Genomic DNA, 13,465 nt, shown 5'->3' on the forward strand with positions numbered 1-13,465 from the left:
ACTAAACTCTGTCCTTAAAATGGTGGCTGTGGGTTAAACTGAACCAGAGTCTTGGGGGAAAATCGAACCAACAGACCCCCTCAATTTTATATGAAGTCAAGTCAGATATTTGGTGCTTAAACTGGTGCTGCATCCTAACAAGGAATAACTGATGTTATATTTCATCATTTAGATGCAGCACCTGAACAGATAACATGAAGAGTAATTACAGAAGCTAAATAGGCAGGGACAGTTGTACCCGAGAAACAACATTTCACACTTCCCTGAAAACTACACACATGTAGTTTTGTGGAATAATTTCTAGAATTTTTTTATGACTGATTGTTGTCATAACCAAGTAGGCCTCATTTTTGTTAAAAGTGTTACATGCTATTATATCAATCATACAGTTGGGAGTCAACACTGAAAGTGAAAAACATTCCATGTCTTTCAGAACTGTAGTTTTCAGAAAATTAGTCATTTATATTTATTTCATGAACACCAATACTATCTGTACAATGGGGGATTCAATTATTAATAACAATATTTGGAATTATACTTTCAAATCTGGTTAATACATTAGTTAGTAACTGTTTTGTCTGATGTCTCAGCTCAGCTGTGTCATCTTACCCCTAACATGGGGCAAGTTGAGCCTCAAGACCTCTTTTTTGGAACCTCATATTTTGTTATTTATTTGAGTTTCAATCAATTTCACACATCCTGAAATTATCCCTGTCTCATATTTACATGGCTTAAGTAAAAAACACATCTTACCCTCTCTCCTCTACTTTTAGTTTTATGTACTGTGAAGTTATTGTATTTATCTTTTGATTGTTAATTATAAACCAACGTATTAGATTTTTCGCTGTTATGCTAATAAAGCACAGTTGAATCTTAAATTCAACTGAGAGAGAGAGAAAGCGAGAGAGTGAGCAGCAGCTATGAGTTTCTATCAGTCACTTCCAGCAATCCAAAAGAGAGTTTTTTGAATACCTCAAAAACTGGTCCAAACGGAGCTACTCTGACTCGGAAGAACCGTGCAGCACAGACCAAATACCTGTGTGACATACTGAGTAGAGCAGACCAAATACCTGCGTGACCCAATGAGTTGAACGGACCAAATACTTGTGTGACCCAATGAATAGAATGGACCCGTTCAAATACCTGCATGACCTACTGAGTAGACCAGTTCAAATACCTGTATGACTGAATGAGTACAGCGGACCAAATACTTGCATGGCCTATTGAGTAGAGTGGACTTGACTTGTGCGACTCACTGATCAGCATGAAGTGGGTGCAGTTTAACCATGTTTCCATGGACCAGTTTGGACCTCCCACCACAAGTCATGAGACCTGCATGACCCATCGTGCAGCACAGACCAAATGCATGTGAATTCTACCCATAATTCTACTCTAAAACACTTGGGCTACTGTTATCAACAGTTCCTATAACACATGGCAAGCATTGCCATGAGAATAGTTGAAACTGTTTTAAATAGTCCTGAAATTCTAAACAGAATTGATGAAGCCCTTGAAAGAAACAACAATAGACAGACTGCAGGAAAAAAAAACAGAAATTCTAAGGCTTTTTATCTGCCACGATGCATTTAAACTGTCAGACATATTTACCAGGAGTTTGAGGTGATCCTCCAGACAACTACAACTGTGTTCAAAGTCATTACAGTTCGTGCCTCGACAAACTCTTCCTGTAGCTAATAAACTTGTGCGGAAACTCATATACATTTTCAGATCCTGTTTGGTGTCGATGTCATCTCTACCGCCTGGCTCCAAGACCAGGCTGGTGGTAACACTGAGATTACGTGAGCAATATTTTTCTGCTACACAAGAGGACTCCTGATCCCCACTGAATCACGTGTAAACCACACAGCATATCTGAACATCACAGCAGACCAAGTCGCATTCCTTCATGGCTTGGATGGTCTGTATTTAGTGTGATAATGCACCATGCTTCAAGCCACATATTGCCACTGAATCGCCTCAGGAAGTTGATCTTTCATTGCTTCAGTGGTCTGCACAGTCCCCGGAGCTCGACCCTCCCGAGCACATTTGGGATGAAGCAGGCTGTTCGAAGCAACTGTGCCATCCTATAATTTCATCTTGGTACACCATGCCCGTAAAATGCATCCAGAATCTTGTAGAATCCATGCCCCAAGCAAACCCGCGTTGTTCTGAAGGCCAAAGCACAAGCAACACACCACTAGACAGGTGTACCTAATAAACCTGCAACACAGTTTGTTTTTTAACTCTTAACAGTGTATTCCATTACAATTACTATACAGTTTTTCATAAATGTTCTGGCTATAATGACAAACACCAACGGCTCAATACATGCCATAAAAGTTGAATCTCTCCTACTGCCTACGATATGCTTTGGCCTCGTCCTGCTCGGGTAACCTACGCATGGCGGTTCTGTTCATGTCTACCCCATCCTGCTCTTGTGTCGTTATGCCTTCCACTTTAGGGCTAAGTAAAAAGGGAAGGAATTATCAGGTTACATTTACTAGGCTCTTGCCCTGTCTCATCTCACCTCAATAGGATGTACCCACCAAGCTGGTAGCCAAGGCAGTGCCTCTACCCATGACAGTGAGAGGCCACTGGTTCCTGAGCCCTCGCACCGAGTACTGCGTATCCGTGCAGACGGCCATCCGGCAGCCGGACGGAGACTATCAGGTTTCGGACTGGAGCCAAGTGGTGGAGTTCTGCACTGGGGGTAAGTGGAGATGCCATCCAATCGCCAATCCCAACACCGGTCCGATGCAATCTCCGATCGTTCAGGGAAGTGGAATCACGCGGAAAATTATACTCTAGCTATTTCTGCCTGCTCTGGCTGGGTCTTAGGTATCAGTTGCAGTCCGTAAGAGCTGGTAATTGTTGTCCTGCGTGGATAAGCTCTGAGCTGGACCATACGGTTCTTTCCTGTAGATTACTCCATGGACCTCCTGCAGCAACTGCTGGACAAAGCTCAGGGTGCCGCTGGCAGGATGCTCCCGTTCTTCGTTTTCTACCGCGACCAGCACCATGAGTACTTCCATTACGCGAGGTCTGCGACTGCTCACCATCGCGCACCACAACTCACGAACGCTCCCGTCTCTCTCCCTCACGTCTACGTGAGGTTGACCTGAGGTGTTTGTAGAAGGTTATTTATCATTTTAGAGCTGCTGTAAGACGTTTTAAAGGACACTTAAACCATCTTTACACCGTGAGAGCAATCAATATACATATTTTGAGAAAAGTAAAGCTAAAACACTGAAACATGGACAAATTGAAATATCCAATAAGAAAACTTTATATATGTATATGAGACCTCTCCATTAATGTCCTCTCACACACACACACACACACACTCACACACACACACACTCCCACACTCACACACATACATACACACACACACTCACACACACACAAAACAGTAGTGGTGTAAAGTAGATTTATTACTGCACTGTATGCTTAAGTGTAAATCTTTTATGTTGCTGCTATTTTTTGTTGTTTTTTGGCATGTTTTTCCTCTTGAGGGGAAATTTATTTACAACATGTACTATCACTAACAAAGCATTATAGTGTTCCTAAGAGGGGTTGGCGGGGAAAAGCCTCAGGTAGGAAGTCGGTCCCCCCTACCCTTCCTTGCCTGTCAATTATTTTGTGCATGCACAGGCAGGAGAGGAGGAGTAGGCAGAGGGAGGGGCTTTGGAGAGGCTTCTGGGTGAAGGGCTTGGGAACGAGCAAACGCGGTGGGCATCTTTGGCTTTGGGAGGCACTGGGAAGTTAGCAAGATCTGGTAACATGGCATCCAGCACTTAAAGTTCAACTTCTCGATCTGTTTCTTGCCTTCTGTCTCCTTTTTCCTGCCTGTATACAGAACAGAATGGAAAGGTGCAATGCTGCCCTCTCTGAAAGACAACAGTGGCAGCCACGGGTCCCCCATTAACGGCAAGCTGTGTGGTGTTTTCCTCAGCTGCAACACCGAGTTCGACACGGGCCTCCCTCCCAACGACTCCCCCTACGGCCCTCTGCGCTTCCAGCTTTCCGCTCGCCACCTTCTCAACCCCGACACCCGTCTTTATTTTGCCGACTTCTACTGCATGTACACTGCCTATCATTACGTGGTGCTGGTGCTGGCCCCTGCTGGATCGGAGGGGGATCGCTTCTGCAGCGGCCGACTCCCACTACTGGACCTCGCGGCCAATCATTTTCTGACTTACGTCCCGGGGGAGGAGCCAAAGTTCTGTCACGCCAGCGATGTCATATTAGAGATTCTGTACACAGAGCCTCTGGCTCTGGACCTGGGCACGATGGCGCAGATCAGTGGGCATCACCAACTCACGAGCCTCTCTACTGCCAATGCCAAGAAAGACCCCAGCTGTAAAGTGTGTAACATCAGTGTTGGCCGCTGAGCAGAGGACGCTGGGAGAATGAATCTGGACTCCATCATCCAAATGCCTTGGGGAATAATTTGAGAGCACAAAGAAGATTTTCATCTGCAACCTCTATCACAATTCACATACATTATAGAAATGAATGGGGGTGAGGGAAGACAGATCAGTGAACACCCTTTAATTAAGTGACATCGAGTCTCGCAGGTGTTAAAAAATCAGTGATGCATTCTAACTAAAGCCTAAAGGTTCTGAAACATTAAGTCAAATGATGTAATATTGATACGGATATCATGCAGCAGTAATTTGGATCTAAAAGTATAAGCCATAAAATGTACTCATTGCAAAATATATTTCTTTATTTTTTATTTTTTGATTTACAATAATCTATATCTTCATTGTTCCTCTGTCTGGCATGTGTCCTGGAGAGTGTTATATACAAATCAATCATCAGTAAACATGAAAATGAAAAGGTAAATAATGAGGCCCATGGTGTTGTTGGCAAAAACATCTACAGGAAGTGATGAGAAGCTGTGACCTGGCAATTCCTGTCTCTTTCTTCAATGACTCACACATTCTCGACACTGACATTTAAGGATGTTACGATGTCTCATGAGTGTTTCATCATATCCTGTGATGTGAGAACCATTAAAAAGAATGTCAATCAGCACTACAGTAATAATTTTCATTCCAAGTTCAGTATGTAAATAAAGCTTTATAGGTGTGACAGAGGTTATTAAAATGCAGGTTAGTTTTCTGTACTGAGTTCCACATTGCAACACATTACTAAATCACTTCAAATTTTTGTGTAACACCGGCCCCAGTCCACATTCTTTAATCAAGATACACTTATTCCAAGTCTCATTTTTGCTTGAATCAAGTGTAAACAATTTGTGAATCTCTCTCTCAGTCTCTTCTTCTCCCTCTCTTTCAACTTTCTTTCTCTCTCTGTCTCTCCTTCTCTCTCTTTCTGTTGGCACTGACAGTAGCTTTTCCTCAGCCTGACGCACAACATCTACAACCTCTTTTCTATATCAGGATGCAGAGTGACGCTGATTTCCTTTGAATTCTTGCAGTGGAAAGTAACCAGAACTCTTGAACAATTTCCTCTCAAACGTCTCATTGGGTAAGAAAGGACCTTAACCCCGATAAGAAGCTCCAGGTCAAGTGACCTGTATCCAAACCCCACAGTGCGGGGCCAGTCAGAAAAAGATTTGTATACCAGCTTGAATGCAGGGATAAAATCCACTAAACTGAGACCAGCACAAAACACATAACCACATATATTAAAAAAAAACAAACAAAACATTTACTTTACTGTGTCTTTTGACATTCATGCCTTTCAGTACAGAGAAAATGTAATATACAAGCAATAGTGCAAAACAACCCATTTGTGCTACATACAAGCAAAGCATTATAGCCTGTGGTTTGGTCACGATGGCTAGAATGACATTTTAATGGGCTGGACTGTCAGACGCACATATGAATGCTATAATTTTTGCCGTAGTTATTATCCCAAACCGCACTGCTGAATCCCCCGGGTAAGTATGACACGCAAAATTCGATCTGTTCCCGTGGATCCACGGATCCTGGTACTACGATGTTAAACGCAAAGACGTCAGTGTCCGGGTCCCCGTAGCGCTGATCCAAGTAAGCGCATGGCACATCCCGGTAAGTGCGCCACGAATCGAAGGTAACGCGAACATGCACCGTTTTCTCGTAGCTAATGTTCCTGACGCGCACCGTGCCGAGGATGGACCGCTCCGTGGCGCAGCAGCTCTCTAAAAGCACCGCGCTTTCTCGCAGACGACCGCAGAAAGCCTGGAAGTCTTCGCACGGCTGCGTAAATCCCAGGCGCATTTTCGTGCCCTGAACCGTATCCGCGTTCACCAAATGCAGTGTTTGTGGCTTTGGTACCTCCAGCGGCTCCAGATGGGCCTTCTCCTCCCTCTTACAGAACACGCGCACGGAGGTAAGCGAGAGCCCTTTCGAGTCGGCAAATATGACTCGTTTCTCGACGCTAGTGCCTCTGGTAACGGTCTTCGCCGGAGCGTGGTTAGTGGACGGAGGGAGTTTGTTCAAGAACGCACGGTGATGGATGCATGGGCGCAGGGGTTTTGGAGAGGCCAGGGCGAGCCGGCGGTTGCGCGGCGGGGAACTCCTGTGAAGTACAAAGGCCATGTCCACTGGCATGGACTGTAGGATACTGCAGGATAAAAAGCAAGTGAAGTCACGTTTAGGTCCATTCGGCTATTCATTCGTAGGGTGTAAAATTAATGTGAGAATATTTTTCACTTACCTTGCACAGGACATATGTTTCGTTGTGAAGGTACTACAACTGGCTTAAACTGAAGTGCTGAAATTTAAAAGGTGGGGAATTCATTAAATAAAATGATTTTTAAAAATAACAATCTTAGATATCACTGCGGCTGTTCAAGGTGTGTTATAGTTCATTCGAACAGTTACAATCGAGTGTAATTAATCGTTTCGCTTTTCAGCACCTGTCCTGTTGTCATTTCCAAATCATCGACGAAAGTAAAAGTAGTATTTTTATAATAATAATAATAATAATAATAATAATAATAATAATAATAAGAAGAAGAAGAAGAAGAAGAAGAAGAAGAAGAAGAAGACTTTAACCTACAACTTAGTTGTTCCAAAAATGTAATCAGGAACTTACTTTAACTTCACTTTGAACTGGTTAGCAGTCTTCAGTAAAATTAAAGGCACATTTAGTGTGATGCAGGTGTGAGAGTCTAGACACCGACTGTACATTTGGCCGACCACCAGCAGACTAACTCAAACACTCATCAGCACGTCATACAGAGGGCAACACCCGGTTTTAGCAGGAAGGAGTAGGTTTTACTCTTGACTTACTCTCATCTTTTGTTTTTTAAAATGAACTTCTTTTTTTTCTTGTCGTGTCGTAAAATCTACATGATGCAACATTCAAAAAGTTTTGCTCACAACAGCAACTTCAACACCTCTTCACTTAAACAAGAAATCCATATTTTAATAACATTTTGCATATATAGTTAGTAATGACATTTCCAAACGTTGATCAAAATGTGCAGCACGGTTTATGCATTTCCATTATAACAAATGATCATTTTATCAGATGTCAAATGTAATTCATATATTGTATAATGTATGTTACGGCCATGGACATAGTTGATCTCTCAATAACACCTTGAGCCCTCCCTTTTGAGAAAGGACAGAGTGAAATTCTCTCTTTGCAACTGTAATGGAGTAATTAGCTTACATTATTATTATAGAGAACGTTTAACTCCCAGGACCATTGAAAAGAAGCGTTGATTTGTGTGTGCGTGTGCGTTTGTCTGCGGTGCTTATAACCACCATCATTCTTAATGGATGTGTCTTGTAAGGTATTTTATTTTTCCCCTATATAGTAACATTCGGGTAGTGTTGTCAGATCAGACACAGTGCTATGTGTCACAGGGACATTCACCCTGCCGTTGTTAAGCAGTTTTATAATACAGGGCACTCCTGGATATATTTTCACTGATTTGTGGGGTGGTGTCAATAGACTGCAGTTGTTAATAATGCAAAACCTAAACGATGCATTGCTCCTCTTCAAGCTCCAGGTGTTTCTTTTCCCATTGGACCATAGATATGTAATCAGTTTTTAAAAAAGCCTTGTAAAGACCTGGGTGTGTTTTATGGCCTGCTTCAGTCATTCCTTACATATGACTGTTGCTAGAGGCAGACAGCACAATGGTAGGTTAGACACTAGTGCGTGTAGTTGTGCACGTAGGATATATAACAGTGCAAGGGGAGATGGTTCAAATCAGGTCAGATGCCATCTGGCAAAACAGAGAAGTTATGTTGAAACAAAATTACTCTGGAATTTATATTAGCTCCAACACCGATTGCAACAAGATTACATTTATGGAATTCTAAAAGAGGTAACTGTGAGGTTTGCTTTTTTTTTTTTAATCGTGAAAAACCTAAGAATCTACTTCCTAGATTAGATTGCTGACGGCATAATCTACTTCCCCGTTTTGCCAAATACACAGATGAACTCCGATGTGCATACGCACCTACTAGCACCTCAGGACCAGAAGTTAAACTTTCCGTGTTAGTTGTTGCTGGTTCACACCCACTGAATGCTGAATGTTGTCAGTGTGTCGGCGTGCATTCTTCTTCCTTTACTAAGCTCAGACATTAAAAAAAAAAAAAAAAAAAAAGATGTGTAGACTGGGTGTTGGAGTGCTATAACAGAGGCGCTGGATGCGCGTTGAGTCAGTGCATACTTGTAGGTCGACATATCTTTGCTGATTGCTTACCGGGCTAATGAACAGGTACACAGTTGTAGTTTATGATTAGTCTACTATGCAATTTCCTGTGTTTTACTTGGCACAGGACTGAACATGTCAAGGCAGCCACAACAATTTGAAATTGACGGTGTGACTGTGTCTCCAAGATGAAAATGTTGTTTATTGCCCTAAGAATCTTAATATTAAAATCTTTGTTTTAGAACTTTTAGATTGCTTTACCTCTAGGTTCATATGGTCTAGATTGGAAGGAAAACTAAAAAGAAATACAATTATAAAAGCGCAATACATGAAAGAGCATATGAGTGACCATGAGTGCATGTGTGATTACAAAGCGGGGATGAAATCAGATAGGGAAAGTTGGTGACTTAAATGGCCCACGATCACTTAATAAATAATAAATGTTAGCTCATGAGTAACTACCTATACTCACTTCATCCATTAAAAAAACCCCCAACAAATTACTTAAGTTACATCCAAGAATAAAAAGGAAGGATGAATTTTATGATTTTACTACTCGCAAGGCATTGAAAGCAGTTGCCTAATAAATATGAATGTTTACATAAAACACTTGTTTATGGAGAAGCCTCATTTTGCAAGTTCAGTAGACAAGACCATCAGAAATTAGCAGATTTCACTTGCATCTACCGCCATCTAAGCAGGTCAGTAAAGAAGTTGGCTTGGCCAGGCAATGACCTTAACAAAAACCCAGTAACTGTACTCACATCAGAAAGCCAGGATTGGGCAATGCACACTTAATCCAGGCATGCTTTGCATGCAGCAACATGTTGAAACCATATTACCAAAGCCTGGTAATATCCTAAATTCCTACATATAAGGAACAGACCATTTAATGAGCAGTTGTAAATAAGGAGCAGTTTAAAATTGATCACTTTTTTGCAGAAAGGTTCCAATAACAGAAATATGCAACTTTTCTTTTTGGTTGTTTTTGCCAGTCAAATTTCAGGAGTTTCCTGAAGCTGTACAGGCCTAATGGAGATACTGAATGCAAATGTCAATGCTCAAACACACAGCCAAAAGACAAACTACTGCATGTGTTTCATCATACAGTTTAGCAGTGTCCGTTGATTTGTGTCACTGAGAAAATCCTTTCCTTTTAACGAAAAAAAAAAAAAAGTTTGGATTGGTCCAAGTAAAAGTGAACGCCACAGTTCAGTCATTACTACGCATCCACGACATCAGCAGAGCGTTTTAACTTAGCACTGCCTGTTCAATCCTGGGCAATCCGAGGAGCGCACACACCGATGGATGTTCACCACTCACGAATCAGGAGATCTCTAGGTCAGAGCAGGGGGAGATCCCTACCTGCCATGCATTTAGCACCTACAGTAAGAGGAACCAACTCTGGACTGCCAAAACCACCTTTACATTGTCCAAAATTAGACTGTAAAATGACTGCAAAACCAACAACATGAAACGACCGGTTCTGACCTTATACACTCACGTCAGTTAGTCATAAAGCCAGTTGTGAGCTCGACTTCTCATTCAGAGAACTATTTTTAATTAGGGCAGTTTCAAAATAAATTCATAAGATAAAATCCTTCACAATGTAAGAAAAAACAAAAAAAACAAAACCCTCACACAGACCTTGCAGTCAGGCTTTAGAGATTGCACGCGAGCTATTCCTAATGTTTTATATTTCAGGGTGCAGCCTTGTCCACAAAACATCCAGTTATGGGCTAGTTATGAGCTAGTCCGTTTCCACAACAACTGTATTAGTGAACATTAAACTGGCATTAAGAGTAGCTGTTGAAGCAAGGCCTGTTCTGGTCCAGGGTAGCACTGGTAGGGTAACCACCAGTGTAGTGGTCTGCAGAATCCAACAAGTCACAAGGAAAGCAAGGATGGTAGACATCATCGTCGTCGTCAGCAGTGACTGTAGCAGCACCTTGGCAGGCTGTCCATTTGACTCCAATTAGTTGTGCCCAACTAGATAAGCTGCACTGCACCATTGGCCACTAAAGGTGCTATAGTGCGGTATCGCATCAAGTGCTGGGAGCCCTCTTCCAGGTCGACTACATACTCCCTGGAAAAAAGCAAGCGACAGCGAGCGTCTTACAGTGACTCTTTAAATTAAACAAAACATAAGCAGAAATAACACCTGCAGACAATAAAAATAAGCCAAGTTCATCCGGCCTCGGTCCTGCGAGGCGTCATCATGAAATGCACAGCGAGACAACCAGCAATCATGAAGAGACCACATGTGGACAGAAAAGGCCCATCAGAACGCCCATGCGGCTTGACGGACGGCACGGGTAGCAGGAACGAAGGTGCAGGTGAGGCGGGATGCACAGCCCTTTTGAACTCTACCTCTGTTCATCAGTCTCTGGCTCCACCAGTATTTTCTCCTGCCTCTCCTTCACTCGCAGAAAAACAAACGAGTCCAGACAGGGCTCTGGAACTACACACACACACACACACACACACACAAAAAAAAGAGTTCACAATCAAAGCTATTTCTGTCAGCTCAGTGTGAGGTAGAGAACAGAGGTGACTAAAAACAATCCTTATACATCAGTGGCTTTTTATGAGGAACCAAAGTAGGCCGGAGCAGCGTCACTGGTCCACCAGGCTAACGCTGATCTCATCTGGTGAACTCACTAGCTTTCAGCATGTCAATACTCTGCAGATTGGGAGGCATGTGTCTCAGTGCCACAGCTTTCAGGTAGACTTCTGTATTGGCCAGATACCTGTGAACAGAGCGAACGCATCCTCACTGACGGTAAGGGTCTGCTTTCTAAGGCTCTGTAGGCTAGGTGGACGTTCCGGTTACTGCGTACAGACGGGGCACTCACTCTTTAGCAAACGCAAACTCCTCGGGGGAGAGAAACGAGGGGTCGCCGTCGGCCCGAGACTTCTCCTTCTCCAAGACGTGAGGGAAAAACTTCTCGATCTGTAGGAAGGAAACAGTACTAGCTTACATGCGTAAACACAGGAGGCAGACACTCTGGATGTCATATGACCACCGCACAGTGTAAATGTTCTATGGTGCTGTACGTCACAGAGCCCAGTATGAACTGACTGGCTTTCTCAATCAGATGAATTCACGTCCATCGGTCAGGACCAGCGGACAACTACGACTCCACCCACTCCTACCTTCTGCAGCCGAGAGCGGAGGTAGCTGCTCAGGACATAGCGGATGCGGCCGATCTCCATGTGGTGGACGCTGGCCTTCAGGTCTCCTTTCCTGACCCGCTGCAGGTTCTCCTCCTGAAGCCACAGCACCCCCCACTCAGTATTGACGTGTGTTCAAACCCACCACAACCTCATCTCTCCAGCAAGAAAAGGATCCCTTCACCCAACTGCAACCCTAACACATTTGTCTGGCTGTAATATTACCTTTACACATCACGACCAAATTGTTTTTATATTTTTGAGGGTTAACTGGTGTCAATCACTAGCACATCACAGCCACTAGTTAATTAACTAATAATTACCACAACCTTCACGTTCTGCAGAAGGGAAATATATATTTTTAAAGGGTTTATGAGCAAGCTTGAGAGCTCGATACTCTAATGTGGACTGGACCAATGGACAGCATGGACCAACATGCTTGACTGTGCAAAAAAAAAAAAAATCAACTTTAGACACTCTGCAAGATTACTCTGAGGCACGTGTTCAATTAAGAACGGTTGCTCTCAAGTGCATATAAAAGAAGACGTTTCTCCAGTTATAGAACAACACAGCTCCATACAGCAGAGGCTACAAACGCGGAAAACCCAAGTTCCACCGTCAGAACCATCATCCAGTTCTCCCTACCATGTGTGTGAGTTGCTCCATCACACACTCCACCAACTCGGACTTGCTCTCCAGAAGCTCCGGTGAGAATTTCTCGTTAAGCCATGCCTGAAACATGAAAACGACGACCTCTCAACACAATGACAAACATCACCACGTGTTTTTAAAAGTTAGCTAAAGATTTAAATTCGTGTGAACAAGCAAATTCCGCAAAAAGAAACCAATAGAGACAGATATACAAGAGTGACAGCGCAGCTTGCGTAGCTCCACACCTCCTCCAGCCTGGCGATGAGCTCAGCCGGGGTCATAACATCATCTTGGCTGCCTTCTCCTCCGCTAAGATCACCGGCGTCCGACAACGCATCTGCCATTGTGCGAACCGTTCACGGTAAGCGATCCGTCCGGAAAAGCGTGGCTGAAGCCTCGGTGGACGTCTCTGCGTAGAGCCCGTAGCTAACGCTAGCGGCTAAGTTAGATATTTACCGTCTGTGCTCACTAGCTAACGCTAACTAACCCTCCAATGACTCGCTTAGCTAAAGCCTGTCAAAGACCGAGTCAACAAACAACGGCATTCCCGAAATGCTAGATGCTCTGTATGCACGTAAAACCAGTAAAAGAATTGTAAAAAATAATAATAATAATAATAAATTCGTAATGTTTCGTTAAACCTCACAAACGTAGCTAGCTAGTCAGCTATCTGCAACATTTACAATGGCGACTGATGGAACCGGTTTCCGGTACGAAATTTCGCGCCAAATAAGCGCGTGTTGTTTAGGTGGCGTCTTCAAGCAGGTTGTAATGCGGCGGGTCTGCGCAGTGCACACGCATTCCTATACAATCGCTGTACAAGCGTGAACGTCCTGGTTAATATACTATATTTAGTGAATGTTACTCGATGGTTGCATGATTTAACGTAGTTAAAATAACCCGCTTTGTTATCGCCACAAAAACCAACGTTTCTTGACCGGCGTAACCGGGCTTCGCCCTGTACAACCATAATTGGATAAAAAATACGTAACACGCCGCACACAGTGTGTG

General features: G+C 43.3%; 3 protein-coding genes across 4 annotated transcripts in view; 1 reads left to right on the plus strand and 2 right to left on the minus strand.

The window, feature by feature from the left end:
• phyhip (phytanoyl-CoA 2-hydroxylase interacting protein) overlaps window positions 1–5,043 on the plus strand; it is a 9,658-nt gene extending 4,615 nt beyond the window's left edge. Inside the window, exons 3-5 of the mRNA XM_027024165.3 lie at window positions 2,536–2,710; window positions 2,923–3,040; window positions 3,860–5,043. Coding sequence (XP_026879966.3) covers window positions 2,536–2,710; window positions 2,923–3,040; window positions 3,860–4,394 — 828 coding nt within the window. The 3' untranslated portion in view covers window positions 4,395–5,043. The remainder of the gene's footprint in view (window positions 1–2,535; window positions 2,711–2,922; window positions 3,041–3,859) is intronic.
• Window positions 5,044–5,185: 142 nt separating this feature from the next.
• ppp1r3c2b (protein phosphatase 1 regulatory subunit 3C2, duplicate b) lies at window positions 5,186–7,163 on the minus strand. The gene is made up of 3 exons (XM_027024166.3): window positions 7,054–7,163; window positions 6,673–6,729; window positions 5,186–6,579 (listed from the first exon to the last, which is right to left on the minus strand). The coding sequence occupies exons 2-3, from the start codon at window positions 6,684–6,686 to the stop codon at window positions 5,844–5,846; spliced, it is 750 nt and encodes a 249-aa protein (XP_026879967.1). The 5' UTR covers window positions 6,687–6,729; window positions 7,054–7,163; the 3' UTR covers window positions 5,186–5,843.
• Window positions 7,164–9,129: 1,966 nt separating this feature from the next.
• Window positions 9,130–13,172, minus strand: gins4 (GINS complex subunit 4 (Sld5 homolog)). 2 transcript variants are annotated; one of them, XM_027024185.3, is made up of 7 exons: window positions 12,700–13,172; window positions 12,449–12,535; window positions 11,786–11,899; window positions 11,485–11,582; window positions 11,291–11,379; window positions 11,000–11,090; window positions 9,134–10,715 (listed from the first exon to the last, which is right to left on the minus strand). In XM_027024185.3, exons 1-7 carry the CDS (start codon window positions 12,796–12,798, stop codon window positions 10,619–10,621), a joined length of 675 nt encoding a protein of 224 aa, XP_026879986.1. In that variant the 5' UTR covers window positions 12,799–13,172; the 3' UTR covers window positions 9,134–10,618. The 2 variants fall into 2 exon arrangements, with proteins under 2 accessions (XP_081559102.1, XP_026879986.1); XM_081702976.1 differs by lacking the exon at window positions 11,786–11,899 and having other exon boundaries at window positions 9,130–10,715.
• Window positions 13,173–13,465: the final 293 nt, after the last annotated feature.

The sequence above is a fragment of the Electrophorus electricus genome, chromosome 20 (assembly GCF_041902795.1).
Source record: "Electrophorus electricus isolate QZ-2024a chromosome 20, ASM4190279v1, whole genome shotgun sequence".
Lineage (NCBI taxonomy): Eukaryota > Metazoa > Chordata > Actinopteri > Gymnotiformes > Gymnotidae > Electrophorus > Electrophorus electricus.